Source organism: Pezoporus flaviventris, unplaced genomic scaffold, assembly GCF_033815535.1.
Source record: "Pezoporus flaviventris isolate CSIRO_AGI_PZ_B2104156 unplaced genomic scaffold, CSIRO_AGI_Pfla_v1 ptg000007l, whole genome shotgun sequence".
NCBI classification, from domain to species: domain Eukaryota; kingdom Metazoa; phylum Chordata; class Aves; order Psittaciformes; family Psittacidae; genus Pezoporus; species Pezoporus flaviventris.
The window spans coordinates 51,641,374-51,667,049 of NW_026892555.1; the positions used below are offsets into that span (position 1 = coordinate 51,641,374).

General features: G+C 36.3%; 1 protein-coding gene across 12 annotated transcripts in view; it reads left to right on the top strand.

Moving 5' to 3' along the window:
• The window catches only part of PTPRM (protein tyrosine phosphatase receptor type M), a 472,285-nt gene that overhangs the window by 165,664 nt on the left and 280,945 nt on the right, over positions 1-25,676 (top strand). For all 12 annotated transcript variants that reach the window (XM_061448768.1, XM_061448769.1, XM_061448772.1 and 9 more), the window contains 2 exons: positions 14,151-14,325; positions 22,509-22,802. In XM_061448768.1, the coding sequence (XP_061304752.1) occupies positions 14,151-14,325; positions 22,509-22,802 (469 nt within the window). The remainder of the gene's footprint in view (positions 1-14,150; positions 14,326-22,508; positions 22,803-25,676) is intronic.

Sequence of the window (25,676 nt, forward strand, 5' to 3'; positions counted from 1 at the left end):
ATCAAGTACAGTAGAGGACAATGGAAATTTCTGTTATTTTCTTTTTGCATGGTATTTTTAATCTCTGTGCTGATTTAAGGCTGATATTTCTCTAATTTCTCTAAGGATATTTCTCTCCAGCCCTTTAAAGCCAGTATTACAGTGTTGAATTGGTAAAATTAGACTCCCATCTTTCCTAAGCCACTGAGATTTTTTGAAACAATGAATTTTTCCAGTCATGAAAAGAGTTTAGCATGTATGGGAAAATAGTGGGTTGTTATTTCATCAGTGATAACCTTTGTAGAGCCTTTGCATCTTTGCATAATGCTCTTTTGCGAAATTGAAGGTAGAATTCAATATAGAAAAATCTTGATTCCATTCAATTTTTCCATATATTTCAGGACAGTATAACTTCAGCGTGAACTTTTTTGCATGGAATGTATAATCATGTACACAATTATGAGATTTATTTTCTTTTTCCTATATATGAAGAATGAGAAAGTAGAGACAGATTGACTACTCGAGGAATTTTATCTTCCAGCAGGGCCACTATTTACTTATCCTGCCCATTCAACATACAGGTCCCTCTGGTATTCAGTCCAAGGTTGTGCAAATTCCAGGTGTGCCTTTGTGTAAGAACATTTTAAAAGTTGACAGGATCTCCTGGATAGCTTTGATTTATTTTTGTACTTGTTTGCCAGTTTCCACAGATGTCTGCTGCAACTTTACTGTAAGGGTGATCAGAGAGCTCCATTTGTAGAACACTGCAAATCAATGCTATGAGATACAGTTCCCAACAGGATTAGCTGTATTTTAGTGCACTAAGTCACTGCCTGGTAACAGATCCCTAGGCCTTGCAGTTCTCCATCAATCACCTGAGACCATCTGGTTTCATGGTGTGATGTTAAGGAATTTTGTATATGCCTGCTTATAACATCTCATGATACTGCCACAGGACCATGAGTACAATGGAGCTATCTGTAATAGCTGTCAGGAAACATGATATCTTCTATGTCATATGTCTCATTAAATGGATGTTAAAGATCCTTTCCTGCCCAGATAGAAGCAATATTCAACTACAAAACATCTTAGTGAAAGATGTTCTTATGTACACTAGAGCCAGAATAAAATGAGCATCATTCTCTGGAGACTTTTATGCTAGCATGCAGGTAATAGGTTTTAGTGGTATTACATATGGGTCATGCAGTCTCTCTGATGCGTCTACATTGTCCACCAGTAATACTAAGCCCTTTCTAGAATTATTTTGACGTTGTAGGGATTTTTTGGGTTGTTTTGTTTGTTTGAGGGGTTTTTTGTTTGTTTTTTTTTTTTGGTTGGGTTAATTTTGGTGGTTGTTTTGGTTTATTTTTTGGTTTTTTGGTTTTTTTTTTCCTTTATAAAACCTTGAGGGAGAGCTGCAGTAAATACATAAATAAATAATGGTTGTGTGATTTTTATCAGGGCTTTCTGAGCATTTCTGCCATGTAAGTCATATGAGGAGGCCTAATCTGTTTGGAATTTACAGTTCCAAAATATCATGAGATAATTTGCTCCCAAGTGATTTCCAGTACCAGTCATTTGTTTTCAGATTCACATTGTTAGTCTGAAGTACAGGTAAATTGACAGAGTGAAATTACAAACCCACTGAGTTCAATGACATTTCTGAGCGTCTTCAGCATTGGCAAGATTTTACTCCTGTACTTCTGTCTCTTTTATCTTGTACCTCTCACCTTGTATGTAGCACAAGACTTTAAGTTTAGTAGTACAGAATTTTTCTGGCAAACAAATATTTTACTTTTTGCAGTCTTTTAGAGACTGCAGGAGATAGATGTTCCTTAAAACAAATGAATAATCCTAACTTGGTTGGTTATTTTAGTCTCCTCTTGGCTGAGTAGTTGTTGGAAACAGCATAGATGTTCTTAGTGTAATAATGCCCAAGCTTTGAAGCAGTCTTAAGTGAAATCTGTAGTCCATTATTTTTTTAATTTCTTTTTTTTAATTTTTCTTTTCAAGGCTATCCCATTTTTATTTCCTATGGAATACGAAGTCTGTTAATTTATGGAATATTATGGAATTTTTTTGCAATTAAAAGCGTGATAGGGGAACCACAATGTATAGGTTAGCTGTCCGAATTAGGCCACTGAGCCGCGAAATATTTTCATGATGCTGTGATCCATATTTACTCTTTGAGGAGAGGGAAGACGGAAAGCTGTTTTCCTATTCCTCAGTGCAGTGTTTCGCAAGAGAAACATTTTTCCCTGATCCTCCTAGGCAGCTGAGAACACTATTGCATGAGCTAGGATTGCAAGCTTGTCAGAAAATTTGACAGCAAATTGTGGGTATTTTCAGTGATATCATTTAAAGTCAAGCAAAAGGACTCAAGAACACCACTCTGCATTGTACAACTAGTGTCCAATAAGGTCATTGGCTAGATTGTATGTCTGTGAATTCACGTCCCAATTAGGTTATGTTCTAAACATAAACATACTTTAAAAATAAATCTGATGACACTAATGAAGGAATGTTTGTAATTAATAGATGCGTCCCCTCTGCTTACATTGTCTTTAATGCATCTGTGGACAACACAGGTTATTTGTCAGGATGGGATGACTCTCTTTTTTGTTGAATGATGGATTAAAAATGTCATTCCTGTGCTCTTTCCTGTGTTTCCACTGTAAGGGTACAATATAGCCTTTACAGTGGGAATTATAGCAGTTGCTATATTATTTATTTTGTTTCTTTTAATTAAACAAATTCCTTCTTGATATTACAAGCTCCAGAAGTTGACACCAAAAATAAGATAAAGCACTATGCACTAAAGAAGCCAGGAGTCCCAAGGAATGGAAATACACTTCAGAAGGAGCAAACAAAACAAACCCAAAACATTTGTAGGCGGGAGCCAAAGTTAGAATTGGGAAAGAAATTAACAGGTGGAACACAGAACAGTTAATAGTCAAGTGAAAGCAGCTGAGACAACATCTTCTGAAAAGCTTGTTCTATTATTAGTATCTAGTAGATTGGCACAAGAAACACTAATCTGTATTACAGGAGAAAGGGAGCGGAATTCTTATTTGGAAATAGCCTTCTTTTGGTGCAGCCTAGAAGACTGAAAAAGCAAACATTCTGCTTTCCACAAACATCTTTGAGCCAGGAATCTAAATTGTAGCTTGCAAGTTAGAATGAAGTTTAGAAAAATAAAGATTTATTTAAAACTAGGTAGATTTCCTGCACTGCAAGCCTGAGGTAGACACATACATAGATTTTTTTTCTCTGGAAGTGTATGAAGTTTGAACTGTCATATATTGAATATTTATATGTACAAAATATTATATTAAATAGTAACCAAAATAAAAATTATCAAGTGAAAAGTGCTTAAATATTAAAATAAATGTTTCCAAGGCAATACTTGGGAAAAGTATTTAGGGCTTCACTTTGCCTGCTAAATACTGTGTAAATAATGGCTGACTATAATCTTAGTGCTTCATAATATTACGTTGTTTCTGTGTGATGGACTGATACGATCTTCATTTAATAGTTGAGGATCATAGACACTGATAAACAAAATCAACATGTATTCCTTGTGTTTGGAAGCAGTCTCTGAGACATCTGGACCTGATTCCCTGCATGTAAGGCACTGATCATGTGTCCACTGATGTTAGTTGCAACTATGAGTGGCCAGTAGTTTGGGGAATTGACCTTTTCAAAGAGTTTTTTTGTTTTCAAAGGCTTCGAGAATATCAGTAAACAAGAGTCCTGGAAGCACTTTAAGTGACATGGCAGAGGCATAGTTTTACTATAAAACTGAATCTTTTGATAATAATATCTGAAGATTTGTTATAGCGTCACTAAACATGCGACAGTTGCCTTTTTCAGGGACTTGTACCTTGACTCTGTGGGTAGGCTTTCTTTGGGAGAGGTTCCTCAAACAGTGGAAAGCTACAGTTGATGAGAAAGAGAGGTCATCATTTCAGTGAAGTACTGTGTTTTTCCTAGCCTCATTCTAAAACATGGTTGAAATTCAAATAATTATTTATAAATTTAATTCTCAGGCACATAACATTTATTGCAGAGATACAGACCTAAGTGTAGTAATTTGTTGAAGGTAAGCAAATAACAATAGGATCTCTGGATGTATCTGACAGCTGTAATAAATGGCATCATCAGACTTGCCAATAGCAAGAGGTTACTGGGTATTCTCTGATAGAAGGGGAGAGTGTGAAGTCTTTCATACCTAATGGTTTGTGCATGCTGAACACATACTACTTGATTGCAGCCAACAAACTGAATAGTATTACTCTCATGGCCACTCTTCTCTACCCTATATAAACAGCTTATAACCTGTTAATAAGGGATTTCACTTTTCTTCTTGCCTTTCCTGAAAGCTGCCTTTCCCCTAATTCAATGTGTATTTTTGTGTATCTTCAGTAATCTTTTGCTGAAGGTATAAAGAGTATGAAAGGTTTTACTCCTCTACATGCAAAACTGCAAAAGCTGTATGCATTATTTATTGTTAGTCAAAGGTAGATATCTAATCCTGTGTCAGAGGGAGTTCTGGAAAGCAAATTGCTTTCTGTCGGAATACACACACGAATGAGAGGTATCAAAAACATCCTTGTGAGAGTGTAGAACCAGTGTAATGACTCCTGGCAAATTATGAAAATAAAGTATATTTATAGGATGTACAAAGTACGTATGTGCGTGTGTGTGCACATATGCTTTGTGAATCATATGAAGTATACCACAAGGTACAAGAGTTTTGTAAGAATTTTTCGTTATGCTGTAAACTCTGAGGCTTTCATATAATTACAATTTTCATAGCTACATCTGGAAGCACTTGAGGAAAAAATGTTTCAGCCATTCTTGAGTGCTAAGATAATGAAGCAGTATTTTACCTGTTAAAATTAAATCATATGCGTATGTAACAACTTAGTAACACAAACAGGTGGAACTATTAATGCAAACTGTACAATGAGGTAGGCCTAAAAAAGATGTTCCTTTGAATATTAAAAAAATGGTATGGGTTTGATCAGTAGGTGCTTTTGTGTACCGTGGGAGTGTCAAGTGGGAGCTTGACAAAGTTTGTTTGCAAGTAACCTGAAAAGTCATTAGCTTTTGATCCTCCTCATTTGCTGAAGATGTCTTCTTACACCTTGTATCTATAGTGTCAGAAGTGCCACTTAAGAGAGCCATTATTATTTTTATTTAATAAGGATGATATGACACTTGGACTTTGGACAAAAATCTTATGGTAACAGGTAGTTGTTCTTTTTTCTTCTTCCTTTTTCCCTATTAGAACTGCGTCTCAAGTATTCAGGAACTACCAGATACTAATGAATTGACTGCATACTCCACTGATTTGCAGAAAATTTGAGGACATTTGTGGACATAAGCAAGTTAGAGGAGATGCAATAAAATTTATCCCTTTCCTCCAACCTTATCCATTCCCATAGATAATCTCATTTGATGAAATGACCCATAAGAAAAGTTATGGTGGTATTACCTTTATTAGTCTAACCTTTTTGACATTCTTGTCTCTGAATTTGAAAGTGAAGCGATGAAAGTAGTATTCTCTTTTTAAGAAACTCAGTGTAATGTTTTAATCTAATGATTATTTTGGAGTGTTAAATAACATAGTACATGGTGATTAGCAAACTTGAGATAATGGAGCAATTGACCTGTGCCATGGAGGGCTGGTTAAATTCAGTTTGTGTTTTAAGAGTGTGTTAGGTATGCTTGTTTCTGGACTCTGAAGACTGCCTTGATATGAAGCACAGTTTAGCAGCAGTAGAATCACTTAAAGACACATATAACTTAGGCAATTGATGAAGTAAATTCAATAAACTTTCTGTGCTATGCTCTTGGACCTTTGGAAGGAAAAAAAAGAGTGACCTTTACAATGAATACTGTACTTAAAATGTACAAACTTACTGTCGGAGGGTATCATGTTCTAATTGGAGTTGAATGGGGGGTTCTTTTTTAAAACCAAGGGCTGTTGAAACTTCTTTGAGACAAGGAGAATCAAAGTAAAGATTAAATTCAATTAAACCAACAGGGAAAATGACAGGAAGGAAAAACAGAGCATTGGGGGAAGTGTGTATTGGGGGTGGGAGCTGTTAAAGTGACTTAGGAAGACCAAAACACCTCCAGCCAAACCCCTCTGTTAGCTTCCCTCTTATATGAACTAATGTATGCCTTATTTATTTAGCTTATTATTGCTGTGGTTGCATTTATTCACTAACTGCATTCTCACTGTTGAATTTACTACAGTTCCCTTTAACCATAGGCATGTGTCTCTTCTTACCATTCATTTCTTCCATTTAGAAGAATGCTTTCAGTAGGCCACTGCCTCACACTTAACAGGGCATGGTTTCTTGTCCTGAAATGTGTGTACTACTTTCTTGGCTACTTCTTCTTACTTGCTTTGTAGGACTTAGTATCTCTTTGGTTTTGCCTGCTATTCTGGTGGTTTAAAACCTTGGTTGACCCCAGAAGACATGTTGGTCTTCCTGCATCCCATGTTGCTTCTCTTTCCATCAAGATAACGCTTTTCCAATGAAGAGAATGTGGGACTTGAGCACACTGTTTTTTAACTGTCCTGTTATGTGCTTGGATAGAAAAGGCAGACAAATGCCTGCATTAGTATATTTTGCATTGTATATACAGATGAAACTATACTAATGATCTTTACTTTCTCATTTTCTCCTCATTACTTTGCTTCTTCCCAGCCCCTCCATAAAGCCTGGTGTTTGCAGAATGTCAAACCAGAGTATTTAAAATCAATAAATAAAATAATAAAATAAAAAAGTATGTTATTTTCATCTTTTTAGCAAGTTGTTCATCCTAATTCTTGAAATTTTTAATCATAGAATCACAGAATAGTTAGGATTGGAAAGGACCTTAAGATCATCAAGTTCCAACCTCCCTGCCATGGGCAGGGACACCTCCCACTAAACCATGTCACCCAAGGCTTTGTCCAGCTTGGCCTTGAACACCACCATGGAACACCGCCAGGGATGGAGCATTCGCAATTTCCCTGGGCAACCCATTTCAATGCCTCACCACCCTTACAGTAAAGAACTTCCTCCTTATATCCAGTCTAAACTTCCCCTGTTTAAGTTTGAGCCCATTACCCCTTGTCCTATCACTACAGTCCCTAACGAAGAGTCCCTCTTCAGCATCCTTTTAGGCCCCCTTCAGATACTGGAAGGCTGCTATGAGGTCTCCACGCAGCCTTCTCTTCTCCAGGCTGAACAGCCCCAACTTCCTCAGCCTGTCTTCATACGGGAGGTGCTCCAGTCCCCTGATCATCCTCGTGGCCCTCCTCTGGACTTGTTCCAACAGTTCCATGTCCTTTTCAAGTTGAGGACACCAGAACTGCACACAATACTCCAAGTAAGGTCTCATGAGAGCAGAGTACAGAGGCAGGATCACCTCCTTCGACCTGCTGCTGGTCATGCTCCTTTTGATGCAGCCCAGGATACGGTTGGCTTTCTGAGCTGCGAGCTCACACTGCCAGCTCATGTTCATTTTCTCATCGACCAACATGCCCAAGTCCTTCTCCACAGTGCTGCTCTGGATCTCTTCTCTATTAATACAAATAAAAGGATGATGAAAAGTACTTAGTGTTGTGTATTTCATACAATTAAGATACAGTATTAGATTGAATGATTTTATAAGTAGGGCTATGAATTCAGCAGAATTCTTAGCAGCTGCATGGATCATTGACACAACTTCTGTCCAAAGTATAAAACTCCCCATTACAGAGTGATTTCACAGTGCTCTCTTTTCTCCAGATGTTTCTGAGGATACAGCTTCCTACAAGTCATTTTGTATTCTATTGTGTGCTGTTAAAGATGAATGGAAAGAAGATTTGGGATTTTTATGTATTTTATGAGCACTGACAAATTGTTAGATAATATAAACTCTTCTCAAACACTCTGGAGTTTACTTGAAAACTAAAAAATACATTGAGCGGGGGGGGGGAGGTTGTTTTGGGGTTTGGTTTCTTTTTTTTTTTTTCCTTTTAAAATCTTAAAATCTCTGTGTAGTAATAACAGATTTGTTCCTGTCAGAATGATGGAAAACAATTTCTGTATGTGCAGAGTAACTGCTCTGACTAAATTACACTGATGTTAATGACTGCAGGAAATGAAATAATATCTTTGTGTTCTTTCTGTTTGTTTAATTGTATCTTCAAATAAATGTCATTGCTTAATATTTGAGAATGTGACTACTCGATGTGTAACTTTAATAATATTTTACATTATTACCTGGCAGCTGCAGCCAGCGTTTAGGTTTAAGCATAATAAACAGAGATTTATGGAGAGCTATGTGATTTAAAGAAAAGTTAATGTTCAGTTTAATGTTCAGTTACCGAACATTAAAATATTGAAAGCTGAAATATTTTTTGAAAGGTAAAATAATAATGTTTTGCTTGAATGCTCATTAGCTACACGTGCAGAGTGCAGTTCTGGCTCATAGCAGAATAATTCCAAATAGGACAATAATAATCTTCTTCCAGCACAGCCTCATTACTTAAATGAAATACACTTGTTAACTTACACAGATGTGTAATACAGGATAATCACAGGATATGTGGTGGTTCTGATCTAGACTGACAAACAGTTGTCTTGGTTATGAAAGCAGTTCTAGAAATTCAGAGGTAGAGCCAACTGTCTTAATTATTGGAATGATATAAACCCTGCAAAGCAATTTTGTTGAGGTATTAATTACTATTTGATTTAGATTTGATACATATTTTAAACGAAATTACTTTAGGCACTGCTGATGTTATTTGAGATCCCACTGGTATGGCTCTAATCACAGTTTTATTAATGTGCATATTTGAAATTGGAATAATGCCGACTCTTTCTTTTATTAAATATATGAAAAGCTCCTTAGTCTACCTGTATGGACAGAGGGTGACTGACTGACTGATGGTTCCTTTTAAGTCTCTTCTGTCAGAATTGTTGAAATATACCCTGAGAGTGATTAATGCAGTGGTACTGCTGGATGTAACATCCCAGAACTTCAAACCCTTTGAATTACTGCTGCATTTTTGTTAAAAGTATTTCTGAAAGGTTAATACATATCTTGCTGTTAGATTGCTTTAATTTAGAAAACTAAGAGTTAGTTCATTGTGTAAAAGAGACTTTAAGTCTCATTTAAATAACCATCAGCTTATTTATTTTCATTCTAGCTTGCCTAAAATGGAAAAATAATATGCATTTTAGAGTGCTTTAAGCTGTCTCTGCATGCATTTTAATATGGTGGTACTAGGAATATGGATTTTTAAGCTGTGTATATCCTGAGGTTAAATTAAGATTTTTTTTTCATATCCCTATGTATTAAGTAGCATGTTGTTTAACAGAAAATTAATTCTTACAAGTGATTTATCATTTACATATTTTCATTAGTTGTCTTAAATAGCATTTTTAAAGATGTGCATTTGTTTGTTTGAAAAGCTTTCTCTGAGCATTTGAAAACATTATGGGCTGCGCAGCAGCCGGTAGAATCTGTTATTTTCGGTTTTGGGTCTCAAGGTCTTGCAGTCTTTTGTTTTGTGGTCAAAACTGTTCTGCTCTAAGAAGGTTAGATAGCTCTGCCCTGGGGACGTGGCCTTTATGGTCCAAGCAGGTCTAACATTAAATGATTAAGGCATTTTCCTCTTTCCAAAGTCTGAAGAGTCCTGTTCACACAGTTCTCTGAGTCCCAGAGGCAGGAAAAGCTTACAGGCGTAGTCTATGGTAAAGCCTCAGTCAGTCTTTCACACGGCAAAGCAGGGCTGAAGTAAAAAAGTAAAAAAAAAACCCTGTTTATCTTTGAATTGTATTTAAAGTAAACAAATAAAGCCCATCCAGAAAAGAGAAGCATCCTACAGATTTGCTCCTATTAACTGTTTTAATGAGCTCTAATATAGAGTATCACAGTGCTGCATTGTAGATCATGAGTTTTCTAGTCATCTGTGGAATGGGATTAGTAAATTACAGACTTATCATTTTTTGTTTAATTTTCAGTAATTCTTGTGAATACTACTAAAAATAATAATTTGTAAAAAATGGTGTAGTGGGATGAACTAATATGTTCAATAAATGAATGTTACTTTGATATCAGGAAGTTATTTCTAGCCATTATAAATGAATATCTATTGACAATCAGTACTGAGATTTGTCATTTTTCGCACCATGCCATTTATCATTTTTTGAACCAAAATGTGCCTGTTAAATATGGAAAAGGAAACATTATTGACTCTCCCCTCCAAATTTCAGATAGTGAAAACCGTAAAAGTGACCGCTGTCATACCTGTGCAGCTTTCTGAAGACAAATGTGAATCACAAATAAAGGGAGCGAAGCTGGCCATTTCCATATAGTTAAAACAGAACCCATTCTGTACTTAAATATACATATCAAATTATAAATAGCATTTTTCAGACTAAAAATAGTCTTTTGCCATTTTTTCCTTACTAAAATAAGAGTCTGGGAGAGGTTGTAGGTGTAGGATTTTTTAATTTTTTTTTTTTTTTCTGTGCAGCCTGTTTAGCTCTCTTCTCCAATGCCTGTGGATTGAACTTTTCTTATACTTGAATTCATTACCTTCATTACCATTCCTTTATATTCAGTTTTAAATCAATTAGGCAACTCTCCTATTCATTTGCTATAGTCCCAGAAGAGAGAAGACTTGTTCTCTTCAGGTGGTTCTTTTTTTTTTCTTGTGGAAAGCAAACCAGTTATATTTCTTCGTCTTTGTCTATTCCAGACACTGTGTTTTCCAAGAAAATACTTTTCCCAAAAAGACTAAATAAAGAAAATCTGTGGGTTTGGGGTTTTTTGTTTAGGTTTTTTTTGTTTAGGGTTTTTTTGTTTGGTTGTTTTTTTTTTTCACCTATGACTTCTAGTAGGAGGTATCATGCTATTGGTTTCTGTGGATCAATTTAAGTTCTAACTTTTAATTAGACACTCTACGCTTTGTCTTGTTGAGTTTGTAATGTTTAAGAGAAGCCAGTCAAGATAATCTTTATGAGTAATAGTCTCACATATATTTTACAAGTGTATTAATAATAAAGGCTTTTGTTCTGGAGCTCCTTCAAGAATTTTGAATCCACCATTCATAACAATTTCACATATGGATTTTGGTGGGGGGGGCAAAAATCCTCGAATTCTCTGTAGAGCCAAGCTGAGTTACATTTAAGGCTCATGTAGTTTGTTCATTTGAAGAAAATGATGTGTGCCTCTGAAATGTGCTTTACCTTCTTCCTTTTTTAGCAAAATTATTGATGTGAATGCATAGCATGTGTTGCTTGGCCATATAAATCAATTATTTGGTCAAACTAAGATTTCCTGTTTTAGAACAGCAGTTAAAAGAGTTGAAACCAGGTGAGATTAGTTTTTTCAAGAATCAGCAGAAGGTGAAAAAGATTATGGGACCCCAGTGAAAAGCTGCAAAGCATCGAAGAGTTCCCGTTTTCATATACATAGGCACAAAAAAAGATGGGAAATATTTACTATGGGGCCAAGTATTTGAGCAGTTGCCTTTCTGGACTGCTGTTCATTTATATGACAACTCAGGTTGTGGTGGTCAGGATTTCTGTTGGCTACTGGAAGACCTGATGGGGGCCTGTATGGTAAGAGACAGTCCCCTCTCTGTCTGGGGCCAGTGGGGAGTGCACATGCATCATACCTTTCCATGGTCTCCTCTCCTACTGAGCGGCAGCTAAGGCAGAAATTATACTGCTTCATGGTATTGCCTGGTCCTTTCCCTTCACTTTTTTGTCCCTTTAGCAGCATCCTGTAGCTTTTGTTGGGTGAGAACAGCAAGAAATAATTCTTACAATATTCATATGGTTCTTCAGTTGTGTTGTAACCCATGAGTGTCCTGGTAAAGTCTGGATGCGGTTGCCCTGCATGGAAGGGTGGGTGTACTGAGCAGGCTGGAGTGCAGAGGGGCTTGTTAGCACTCTAAATGAGCTGAGCTAGTTTAGGTACTCAAATTAATCAATGTGTGGCAGTATGTTATTCTCTAGGGAATAACTTACCCTGTTTCTTGGCAGGATAAAGTAGCCTGTGTAAAGCTTCCAGATGTTGTGACTAGTAAAAAGGAAAAACTAGCGTGGGTGGATGTAACGTAAGCACATGACTTGGCTATGCATAGAGTCCTTAAGGAGTCTGAAAGCTGAAGAAACGTACTTTAAAATGAAACTCTTAAAATGTGGTTTGAGACTGGTCGGTAGCTCTGATAATTAGGATCAATCAGTTATTGTCTTGGGGAAAATATAATGTTGCTTTTAAGAAATAATAATTCTCCGAAATCATAACTAACCCATCTGCTTGCTTCCTGCTGTCTGCAGCCATTCTTGCTAGAAGGATATTACAGTGGTAAAAACAGTAGTTTAGAAATAGTAGTGCAAAATATTGCTTTCCAAGTGTTGTTTTTGGTAACTGTCATGCCATGTCAGAGAAGCCGGTTTATCAGCAACTCCGAATTCTAGGAATTTTAAGGAGCTGGTAATTGCCTGAAGTACTTCCCAAGTAATAATTTAAGACCAAGTAATTTTTAAGGCATAATAGTACATTCTTCTTTGGGCATCTTACAAGCCCTTTTTTTTCCTTTTAAATAAGCTGTGCATCACCCATGTTTATTTTTGAAGAGGAAATAACTGCCTTACTGTAGAGTAATCCTATTTACTGTTACTTGTGCTGCTTCTTTAGCATTTAATGGTATGATGAATTTTGATGTGGTTTTGTGATTTATGGGTGAGTTTAATTTTATGTACCTTGTCCTTGAAACTCTCTGGGTTATAACTGGTATTTTAAGGGTACTCTCAATGTAGTGGTAAGTAAATGCTATAACAAAATGAGTTTACTATTTCCTACATAGATCTTAAATTCTGCTGGACAAACTACAAAATCTAGGACAGAAAAACAAATCACCAGCTGTGTTGATGGTTTATAGAAGCTTGGTAGTGCAGGAGCCTTGCCCTGGTTGAAGCTTCTGAAGTCAGGAAATTCTACTAAAACGATCTGGTATCATTATATAGCATCAGACTGGGCATATACCTTCATGAAGAGCGCCTTTTGGGAGGTGCTTATTGGTGTTCTCCAGTTTCTTTTGATGTTTTGATGATGGCTGTAGCCTTCAGTTTGTTGAAATACATGTTTCTATGAAAAGTGCATCTTTCTTGTTCGCTTTCTTGAGTGAATGTTTTCGCTAGATTTGTATATGTGGGGTTTTTTTTCAGCCAGCAGTTGTAATTCTAGTAATCTGGTAATTTGATGATGATATATTTTCTGAGAGTTTGCTAGTGTTCATAGGGCACGGATCCTGTTTCATGGACAGGTGAAACACACTTTCTGATGACTATCTGAGAGCCCAGTCTCAATGCCCTCATCTTTGTGTCAGAGAACATGACAAGATGTCATCTCTGCCCTCTTATGCCTGCTGCCCTCACTTTTTCAGTCCTCCAGCCATGTGCCAGATCACATGAGGGAGCAGGTTGGTAGCATGGGACTTACACTGGCCTTTGTGCTCCTCAGCTGTTACACAGCTCGTTTTCTTGTGCCCTGCCTACACAAGATGCACAGTATGTTGAACTGAAGGTGAAACACTGCACAAAAGTAGAAACTCCCCAGTTCCCATTATCAGAGTGAGGAAGTGAGAGATGGAGACGGCCTCAGCCTTGTGATCATTTGCCTGGTAAATCTGTGCCTAGTTTCTTCCTCCTGAGTCACTAATATCCCCACCTGTAGGTGCTGCTATATGAGGACCACCCACTTACATTTCTGTGCAAGCTGTGCAAGATGCAGAGCAGGAAGAGAAAGCAGACACTGAGTATGCTGGGTTTCATGTTTCTTTAAAAGAAGTAACTTTAAATATTTGTGTAAAGCAAGCCAAGCAAGTAAATGTTACATTGCTCCTGAATCTTTCTATTAGTTAATCTATAAAGAGTTGAAAACAGCTGTTCCAGATGAGTGGTTGCCCACTGATGATAAATGGTTTAACTCACATGGGAAGGCAGTAAAGTCTCACAGAGTAAACATCTGTAAAAGTAACATACAGACTTCTGCTTTTATCTTGCCTCCCCTCTTGGGGAACTTGAGGTAAATAAAATTGGTTGTCAGTATATTTTTTCTTACCTATGACTAACAATATTCTTTATTTTTGTTTCCTTACCTAGGGTATTTATGTAAGGGATGCACCTCTGAAGGACATAAAAGTGTTCAATTTTCGCCGATTTGTAGCTCTTTTCAGTGTGGTAAATGCCACAAAGAGGGACGCTGGCAACTATCGCTGCATGATTCGGACAGAAGGAGGAGTTGGTGTATCAAACTATGCAGAACTGATAGTCAAAGGTATGTCAAAATAAAATTCATTATTTGCAAGCTTGGTACATGGAATTGCTAATTCAGTAAGAGTACCATCCATAGCCTGTTAAAGTCGATAAGAGGTTCAATAAATAGACTCTGTTTATGTAAATCTTAAGAGTCTATCCAGCTGTAACAATGGAATGACAGAAGCAGCCAGGGCTAATTAACCAGTTACTTGTTGATTGTTGTTTTAAATATTTCCCCAAAATGCACTGTTTAGAGCTGTGTATCTTTCAAGTTTTTTTAAAGTATGAGCATAATAGTGGCTGTTTACCTCCTTTGTGGAGACTGCTTTCTAAAAACATACTTACTGCAAAATACAAGAGATTTACACTAAAATGAGCACATAAAATATATATACTCCAACATATGCAGGGCTGTTTTTAAAAACAGCAGGAAACAAATAAAATGCATACAGATCTGTACATCCTCATTATAGAAAACTGTGCTAAACCAATTTTTAACATTCATTATGTTTAAATTCCATTTTGCTTGCTTGTCTGTGAGATGAGCAGGTGTTGATTGGAAAGGAAGAAACTTGAGCTATGAGTTAGACTGGGGAATAATAGTAGAAGATTTAAGAGAATCATAATAAAGAAACAATTTTCCAAAAGCAGGAATATGGTTTTAATGGATGCGGATTAGGAAAAATGGACAGAAACGGGACAAGACAAAGAGAAGCAGGTTGCAAATAGCCAGTGTGTGAAGATAACAGGACAAAACAAATTGTAGCGTTAAAAGTGAGATGAACTATTAGAATGGACAGATGGAGAACAAAACAGTGGCTGAGATGAGAATATAATTATAAGGCATGGTGGAAGAAATTAGGTTATTTCAGTTCAAGCATGAAAAATAAAAAGAAATAAAAGGGAAATAAAAATGGGTGGCCAAAAATGGGAATGTCAGCAAGGAAAGAAATTGTGCAGTATAAGCCCCAGTAGGAATAGCATCTTTCACACCTAACAGCAGTGAAAATGAGGAAGAATGGAGACTGCCTGAAGGAGGCAGATGGAAGACTTGACTACATCAGTGACAGGAGGTACAGAAGCTGAAGAATTTAGATTTTTCCAATTTCTTTAGTTTAGGGAGTTTTAATTTATTAGTGCTCCTTTTGAGGTGTAGTAGTTGAAATTATGAAGTGTATCATTATAGCATCTGTGCTTACTCAGATTCTTTCTGAAAATTTGCACTGGGCACTGTGGACAAATGGATAGCCTTAGGGTGTAATCCCATTAACTACTTGTAGAGTGGCAAAGTAATTATGGTAATCCCCGTTGCCTGTATTGGAGCTTTTATGAGGCCACCTGCAGGTCATTCCTTCTGACCTAAAAAGACCCATTTTAAACATTGTGCTGTAAAACCTTAGATGACTATACTGAAATAGCAGCATTAGGGGCTAATTAGTAAATACGCTTTTACATTGATGGCATATAATTAAGAAATTGTATTTCCTATTTTTTTCAGCAGCCTTTCTGCAGTGTTAGTTAGCAGAATTCAAAAATAATGGCTCGATTTTGGTGCAGCTATATCTTTTTTTAATCCATTACCATCAATAAATCATGGAAAATGTACATTTACCCATATTGCATGTAATGCTTAGTATACTTGGGAATTACTGATGGCTTAATAATAGTATGTGTAGAAACAGTGGTGTAATTACTCCCTGCTCTTTGTTGGAAACAATGAATCTAACTCTCTTCTCATTTACACTAGCGTAACTAAACTGACTTAGTAGGAATTGCCCTGGAATTACATTGCCAGGATGACAGGACAATCAAACCTAGCTTTTGTAAATTAAACAGAATCAGTTTTTCACTATTACTGTGCTCTGTTTCATTCTGGTTGCTGAATTTGTAACTCCAGTTGGAAATAAGTAAATTCTTCTTTTTCAAAGTATCTTTGCTTTTAATTAGGGAGCACGTTACAGCTCTGTACAACATTCATTCTACTTCATTGTAGACATAGTTTCACTAAGTAGGAACTTATTCTAAGTAAATTCCAATTACTTACATAAACCTCTTGAAGGTTTGTAGTGTTGCTGTAGCATGGTGATGTGTAGCATTGGACACCAAGTACCAGAACTTTTGAAATCAGCAGAAAGGCCAGTAGCAGGTGCTGAAAAATAAACCCAAAATCACAAAGGAATAGGAATGCAATCTGGAAGATAAGAGATATGTAAGTAACTGCCTGATGTTCTTTCTTTCCCTCTCTTTTGCTTCTTTACCTGAGCAGATACAGTCATAGAGAGGTTTAATCTGTATGGAGGACAAAAAAAAAAAAAGGCAATTAAAGAGCTGTCAGTTAATCCCGTGTTATCTCATTAAAGAAGTGTAAACATGAATATTGTCTAGATCACGTGAAAAAGCCTGTCAGTGAACAATTAGTCTGGCCTTAAAAGCGAAGGAAAAAGAATCAAGGGTATTTTTTGAAAACTTGTTTGTGTTATTTGCCTTTTAGAGGATGGTGAAATAAAGTATTGATTGATCTATTTAAATAAATCCTGAAGGGGAGGTTTTCAATTTACTTGAGTGTTTGTTCTGATAGGAGAGGCTGAAAAGACAAGTGCCTTGTCATTGTGTGTGCTCAAACCGCACGCTATCCTCATCTAAGTTTGTTGGAGAATTGGATTGAAATGTCACTTTTTCTAATTGGAGACATGAAATTCTTGTCTCCCTTGCCTTGTCAGATCACCCACTTATTGTGAAAAACAGCAGTTCGTATCTAATAGGTGACATAAAAGTAATCAAACATCAAGCAAAAGGAAAATTGTAGGGTGGAATTGATTAAATGTATTTGGTGAAGTAAATTAGACTTCTACATACAGTCCCTAGGTTGAATTTTTCTAAAAGTGGGCAGACCCAGCACTGATTAGGTTTAGAAGAGCAGAATGAGTCCGTCTGACCAGACATCAGATTATTACAGAGTTCAGACTGCTTATTGAGTTCAAACAAGGTAAACCTAGGTGTCAGATTGACTGAAAGGAGTTTTGTTAGGTTTTTAAGGAAGGACATAGAAAGGGTAGCCATCTGTAATACAGGCAGCTTAAATGTCTGCATCTTTCCAAATGGAAGATTTAACACCAAGAACAGAAACAAACCTATTTGGATATCTACAGCAAACAATTTATTCTGGAGGACAAAATCATTTTGAGAGCAAGAGACAGTAAGAATATATTAATGGCTGCTTGTCTTTAGTATCAGTTGTTCTTATACATTAAGTATACACAGGTACTTAACATCTCTTTTCTCTCTGCCAACTACCCTTTTATGCTGGATCCATCGGTCTGTCTGTACCCCTTTTTTTACAAACTGCTGGTATGAGGACTCTATTTTTATGGTTGCTTGACAAACCCTGTCATGAAGTCCTGCTTTCAGATGCTGTTATTTTGACAAACTGACTCCAGGCTGATATTATCCTTTGTGGGTGTGTGCCTCAGCCTGAAGGTTTTGAGAAAACCTCCCGCCAAAACAGATGAGATAGTTCAGCCATTTTAGCAAACTTGCTTTAAGAAAGTGCTGAAAAACTCTGGCCTTTGAAGCAGGGACTTTTTTTCAGGAGGATAATAGTTAGGTCAAAACCACTGTTTGTCTGTACCCATGAAAGTCAATTTAAAAGCTACTGAATAAAACCCAAACTTGGAGTGGGCATTTAGGGTAGATGAATTTAGAACACTTAGGTAAACAGATGTGGATGGAGTAAAAGTATTGCAGACTGGGGCACCACTGTCTAAAAAGGAGAGTTGGCAAGTCAGGACTGGACAATTCAGAATGTTTGAGTTTCGAAGAAACTGTGTTTGGGGAAGAGAACTCTTTGTGCCTTGCTGGCATGGGTAGTAAAAGTACAACTGCTACTACTATAGGGTTTAGCAGGAATGCCAGCTGATTAGATTACGCCTGCATAGGCTTACCAGTGTATAGTACAAGGACACTTGTTTTTCTGTAAAGTTTAATAATAGGTATAAAATGGAACAGTTACTTTTTTTTAAATAATGACTTTAAAAGTAATTTCAAGAACATTAGGGTAGTGGGCCAGGTCAAGTTTTCATCCTAAACAATCTCAGTAAAGGAACAGTGTAAAATTATCTCGTGTTATGCATCATAGTGTTTAGAGGTATTGTTTAATTAAATAATTAAATGTTTTGGCAGGAATTATTTAAAGCCTTTTTTTGAGAAAAAAAAAAAAACAAACCAACAACAAACCAAAAACAGAATTGCATGAGGAACTGTAGTGTTTCGGTCACCTCCATGTTTTTTGTTATCCGCGGGGATATTTGTTGTCCTTCATCCGCAATTAAATGCTGTAAAAATGACACTGTTCTTCATCATTCCCAATGGCATGGAATCATTTGCATGCTCAAAAGAGGAGCAGAGGAGCACAATAATATGTATATATGTATATGTGTATATATATATACAAAAAAAATGTGGGAAAATGGAAGAAAGTAGTCTTAAGGCTGTTTAGTTGATTTCAAGACTATACAATTATGATGATGTGATTAGTTTTATAATTATTAAGACCTTATTAATGTGGACATAGTATCAGAGATGATTGATACTTTATTTTTATCACTTCACCTGCTCATGATGTGCTAAACAGTATCACATGGGAATACCATGGTATTGACTTTCTAACAATTACTGTTTAATTTGAGAAATAAATCAGATTGCAGGATTAATGTTTTTTCCCTGTTCCTCTGTAAGTGAAGCCTGGCTACATTCTCCCACTCACCTCAGAAGAAAAATCGGAAAATATTATTATTATTGAAGTAGATATCCCCCCCCCCCCACTTTTTAAATTAGCTCTTCTGAGCCACCAAGGATAAACGTGTATTTTTTGTGTGATGCCTTTCCTCTCCCTATAAGAATTTTAAAAGAACTGCAAAACATAAAGATCTTAGGATCTTATAGAAAATATCTGGAAATTCTGTATTATTCTGTGTAATTAAAATACAAAGCAGTGTAAATAAAGGAGTTGACATTTCAAGTTTCCAGTTAATATAGAAGGCATAAGAATGAATAGTTTATATGAATAAAGTTTCTATGCAAGTACGGTTAAATTTGGTTTTATCCTCTGCCTATGAGAAGAGTTGCTCCTTATAAAGGCTTTGTCTTTTTCTCATATTTACTGTAAATGCTCTATTTATGTAGGGTAACATTAGAGCATCTGCCTGAAGCCTTCTGACTTCTGCAGATCTCTGGTTTAGTAGGGTGGCCACTGTTTCCTTTCCATAAGAGATTATGCTTATCTCCATTTGTCACAGAATTTAAAAGCACTGAATTTGAAATTATAAATGAACTTACCTTTTTTTTTTTTTTGAGTTAATGTTGTATTTCAAAAGCATTTTTAAAGGGTTTCCCAGTACTGGACAGCGTTTTTTTTTTAGCTGTTTCAAGAAAGATCTACAAGGAAGAACTTCTCTTTAAGCTAACCAATTAACCTAAACAGCCAGTGCTAGAAACTTGTTTCTGCAATCAGTTGAAATTCTTTTTCTGAATATCCCTAGCTGTAAAAACACAGGTTATTGTACCATTTTTGTAAAGGTATTAATCGCAAAGTAATTTGAATGATATGTATTTCAGACTACCCTGGTGGCAAACAGTAAAACTGCTTTCAGTGAAAGGTAGTGGTGCTGCAGCCTGATACTTACCTGATTAAGTGATTGAAATTTCTCAGTATCCTAAAAAAATTAAACCATTCTGTCTAAAGAACAAATAAAAAATAACAATAAAAAAATAACATAAACAAATAAAAAGTCAGAAGAACAAGTTTCATATTTCAGTCATGAAATTGGCTCATTATATTTGGTAGTACACTGTATTAAAGTGTCTGCTTAACTCTGGATCTCATGTTTTTAACCAGTCACTTAATAATGAGCATCATATTTATAATGAAAGGTTCATTTTATGTAACCTCAATCTCTGGTAAGAAGACTAGTTTTAGTATTAAACTACGTTACTAGAATTAAACTGCAGTATATGTAGGCTTTGATAAAATAATGCAGCTTGCATTAACCTTTTGCACTGTGGTCACAAAGGAATGAAAAATATGCCCTGAGGGATAAAAAGACAATAAAATACTGTCTGTTTCAAGTTCTTGTAATACTTGGAATGAATTGTTGTAACCACTAACCTTAGTGACCTAACTCCTGAGTTTGCATTTTGAATGGCACTTCAACAGCTTTTAGTAGCATTTGAAACTTGAAAGTAATTAACTGTTCTTTCAGCATGGCTAAGTAAATGCCTTAGGATGCTCTATAAAAGTTCCATTTCATGTCTTGGTTCACAAAACAGCCTAATGATTTAAATTGATGCTAAATCATTTTGAGGCTGTTTCCAGACATGTTATTGCTGTATGAAGCCTGAGTTTATATACTTCAGGAACAATAATTTCAATAAAACTGCAGTATGACTCTAACCAAAAGATGACATCAGTTTGCCATATACTGCTACTGACATATAACCTTGTTTTCCTTACTGATTTGAAAATGTAAATAATATTATTTTCTTTATGTTTTGGAATCTGCCAGAATATAATAAGCAATTTTTATGTCTATTCCTATCAGTGATAATTAGTTAGATGTCTTCAAAGGCATTTTGGATTGTTGCTCACTGTTTCATGCTCTTTATTACAATAATCAATTTGTTCTGTTAAGATGAAAATATATATTGCTGGTGCCTTTGTTTGCCATTTTGTGATGGCATATTTCAGCAATTACTAACAGGTCACACAGATCGAAGCTTACATACAAGTGTGCAGTGCTAATTAGAGACTATCTATCTGAAGCATAGCTAATCTTCAATGTACTTTGTGCTCTGTGGGTTGAGTACTCTTTCTGTAACTAAAGAAAGGTATCCTAATGCAGAATAATTACATGTTTGTTAAAATAGCAAATCTGCTATTTTTCAGGAAACAGTAATACCTATTTCCAGAGTTCCTTTGTCCCCTGTGCATCATTCCTATATGTTTTTTGCTTTAACTCTTGACTTTGAAGTCTTTGAAAAGAGTATGAAAAATAGAAATTCAGTTTCTTTTCTGTTTGACTACCTATATCTCAGCACGCTGGAAAATGGTTAGCAGAAGAGGATAAATCTGAATCTACAGCTTAAGGAAGGCAGATGTTCTACATTCATTACATATTCTGTGTAGCCTTAAGAAGGTGGCAGTGTTTGCTGATAGATATGTTCAGAATATTGGATAAAACAATGCCTTATTACAGCAGTCTGATTTCATTCTACTTCAATATATTTAACCAATGGAAGGGGTATTTTGTGCAGCTGTGATGTATGAAGCAGCAGAGTAATTTCCTGGTTAATCAACAGGAAAAAAAAAAAAGAATTTATTTTCCTTTAAAAGGAGATGAGGTCTGCAAATTATTTCTGCAGTCTAATTTTAAATGAGGTGTCTATCATCTGATAAAGAAAAGTTGTTTGAACAGTTAAACTTTCGAAATCTTTAGAATGCCAACTATCAAAAGATGCTTGCTCTGTGAGACCAGGTACTGCTTCTGTGTGGCAGCAAAAATAAGCCGTAACATCAGACTCATATGAAAGACTAAAGAATTCCCCTGGCTCTCATTTAGAAGCTCTTTCTGTTTAACCAGGATAAAGGACTTGAAAAATGCTGTATTTATTCTGCTTACACTGAAGTCTATGAAAATACGAAGGCTGAGTAGCACAGTCTATGAGAAATAATGAATAAAAAATTCATTTTGTTTTCATGCAGAACTCACTGTTCTGGTTATGTCTAAGGATAGACTGCAATAGCAATTTTAGCTTAAAAAAAATACAGTTTTCTGTAGGATTTCTATTTACATCCAGTAAGAACGATATTTTGATAGGAAAACCTGACGTCATCTTCATTTTTAAACTGTAAGTTATAATTTGCCATGTAATGTCTGATGACTAGAGTATCAGTTGTACCCAGTTTGAAGTTACTCAGAATAAAACAAAATTTTCATATTAGAATCTCCAAGTACATAAGCAACACAGTTTGCATATTAGATTTTATTGGAAATAAGGTTATCCTAGTGATTATTTCTTCATAACTCTAGTTTTATGGATTCTTCAACTCTAATATAGTGCAAAACACATTGCTTATTTGAATGTTTTAGAAGCAGAAAAGAATTACAGTGTAATCATTGCTGTTTTTTGTAACTTGCTATGCTTCAGAGCCACCAGTTCCCATTGCTCCACCTCAGCTGTCCTCTGTTGGTGCAACTTACCTGTGGATACAGTTGAATGCCAATTCTATCAATGGGGATGGACCCATTATTCAAAGGGAAGTTGAGTATCGAACTTCAAGTGGAAGCTGGTATGACATACAACCTGTGGACTCCACAAGCTATAAGATTGGGCACCTGGATCCTGACACAGAATATGAAATCAGCGTATTACTTACAAGACCAGGTGAAGGAGGAACCGGCTCTCCTGGCCCAGCTCTCAGAACAAGAACAAAATGTGCTGGTAAGTACTCAAAAGCAACTGGAAATTTGTAAGCATCTTTCTAGGGTTGAAAACGTAAGTTATTTCACTAGCAGTTTTTACTGTGTACCTTAAACCATCAGGCTGCAGGATCTAAGACTGAATGCCTTTAAGTATAAGCTATTGGTGTATGTCAGCTACAATGACCTTGAAGCCAACCTTCAGTGCCACTGTAGAGATGCCTGTGCATTCTTTATTGTCAGGTATGCACTGAGCTCTCTCCATTTCATTACACCCCTTCCTTGCCAGTTTATGTTTGATCCCAGGTTGTTTTTTTCTTCTCTCTCTCCCTTTTTTTTTTTTCTCCCTAGTATCCCAAGCCTGATAAAAATTCTCTTTCTTTTGGGTAAAGTTCCTTTTTTCTTTTTTTCAGTGTCAGATATATCAAACTTGCAGACAAAGTGGAAAGAGATCCCGTGTAACAGCAAAAGTATGCACTGTTAAGTCTCAATTAGCAGATGAGGTTTAGCAAAGGGCTGCTTTCCTGAGTGACTGACAGCATGTCTTTTCTTTAAGTGAGGTAGTGTGATTTATTTTCCTGGGTAGCAGTCTTGGCTCCTGTTTTGGATGTTATAATTAATAGTGCTGACCTCTGTAAAAAGAATTCAGAGTAGACCTATTATACAAAAGCAATTGTACAGTAATTTTCAGGAAGACTGGCAGTGATATTAATTTGGGATTCAACTGCTCACAGTATACTCTGACCTGGAGGGTTGTTTTTTTTTGTCGTTAGTATTTTGAATCTTCTTTCCGCTGCTGTAAAGTTGGTGGAAGATAGGCAGAAGTGTATGTAGAGGAAATAGGACTAAGCCAATGGTATTAGCTTATTGATCCTAATCTTTTAAAGAATGACTTAGTATTATATGTCTTTTTAACAAGAAAAATCACATACTTCAGTTCTTAACTGTGAGGTTGGCGAGGCACTGGAACAGGTTGCTCAGAGAAGTTGTTGCCGTCCAATCTCTAGAAGTGTTCAAGGCCAGGCTGGACAGGGCTTTGAGCAACCTGGTCTAGTGAAAGATGTCTCTGCCAGTGGCTGGGGGTTGGAACTATATGAGCTTTAAGGTCCCTTTCAACCCAAACCATTCTATGGTTCTGTGATTTCATGTATTTCCATTGGATATGAGAGTAAAGTTACTTTTTGTGAAGTCACCTGGCCACCTGTCAGTGGCTGAATGGCATTTTAGGTGAACTGACTGGTAAAATACCAAACATAGAATGAAATAGTTGTTGTCAGAATCCCAGTGTTACGTTTTGAAGATGCAAGCTTATACAAGTACTAACCCTTTTATATTATTTTTGTTTTCTTACTGTCATTACTGGAAAGAAGTATTTAATGAAAAATACCAGAAAGCAGTACTGTTATCATAACAGTTAAGTATTTAGTATTTATAAGATTTATATTTACTAGACCGAGATAATTTTAGCTTAGTCAAAAGTGAGGCATAAAAAAATTAGAGTTCCTATCAGGAGGCTTTCTAGGTGACTATGCCTTTCATAATAATGTAAAATTATCTGTCTAGTCAAGATAAGTATGTATTTAATACACAAATATTTCAGTTTTTTTTAATTAAAACAGTTTTTTCATAGTTTGATCATAATATAACATAGAGTGCTGTGTAAGTGAACCTGTCTGTGCTGAAGGCTTAGAATGTGGTGGGCTGATAGCCAACAACCAAGTACCCACACAGCCACTTCACTCAGTCACCTCTGCTGCAGGACAGGGAGAAAATAGAAGGAAGCAAGAAGACTTATGGTTTGAAATGAAGACAGTGTAATAGGTGAAGCAAAAGTTGCACTTGCAGGCAAAGTGAAATAAGAAATTTATTCAGCATTTCCCGTCAGCAGACAGGTGTTTAGCCTCTTCCTGGGAAGCAGGGCCTTGGCACACGTAATGGTTGCTTGAGAAGACAAACGCCATAAGAATGAACTTCCCCTCTTCCTCTCCTTTACTTGTGCTTTGATTGCTGACCATGACTTCATATGGTATGGAATATCCTTTTGGTCAGGTGGAGTCAGGTGTTCCCACTGTATCCTCTCTCCCAGACTCTTTTCCACCTTCAGTGTACTCACTGCAGGGACAAAGTGGGAAAAAGAGAAAGCCTGCAAGCACTGCTTAGCAGCATTCAAAACACTGGTGTGTTACCAATCTTCTTGTAGTCACCAATCCAAAACACAACACCATACGGGCTACTGTGAAGGAAATTGATTCCACCCCAGCCAGACTCAGTAGAGAGAGAAGTCCACAAGTTTAGTTATATTTTTGGCCATCATATCCTTTTGGTCTTTTCAGTGGTGCATACTGTTAAGTGTTAAAACATGGTTTCAGAGTCATAAACCGTTATGTAGTGGAAGTATTTTATTATCTGGTAATGCCTTGTAATACATCAGCATTATTTGTGTTTTCATTAAGCTAAATGGTAACTCTTTTCAATTAAAAGCAGAAAGTGATGGCTGGCTGAAAAATGTAAATTGTGTGATGATATTAAATCCATCTCTATAAATTGTCTTTTTTTTACAGCAGAAGATCCTGCTTTGAAGGTGTAGTGGTTATTGGTTAACTATTAGCAAATGTGACATGCAAATAAGTGGCCCAAGGGTTTAAAAAGAGATGTTGATAAACTAATGACAGTATAATTAAGCTGGGTAGGAGTAAAATAATGCCAGTCTCCAAAGCATACCATGGAATTAATAAAGCAGGAGTCTTAAAGAGGAGAGTCATTGCACCTTTTTAATTACTGTGATAATTGTATGCTGCTTGCCTGTTCCCTAGGGGTCTAGTGAACCACTTGGAGACTTGAAGCAGTATGCTAGATATTCAATAATCTTAATATTTCTCCAAAGCATTTGAAATAT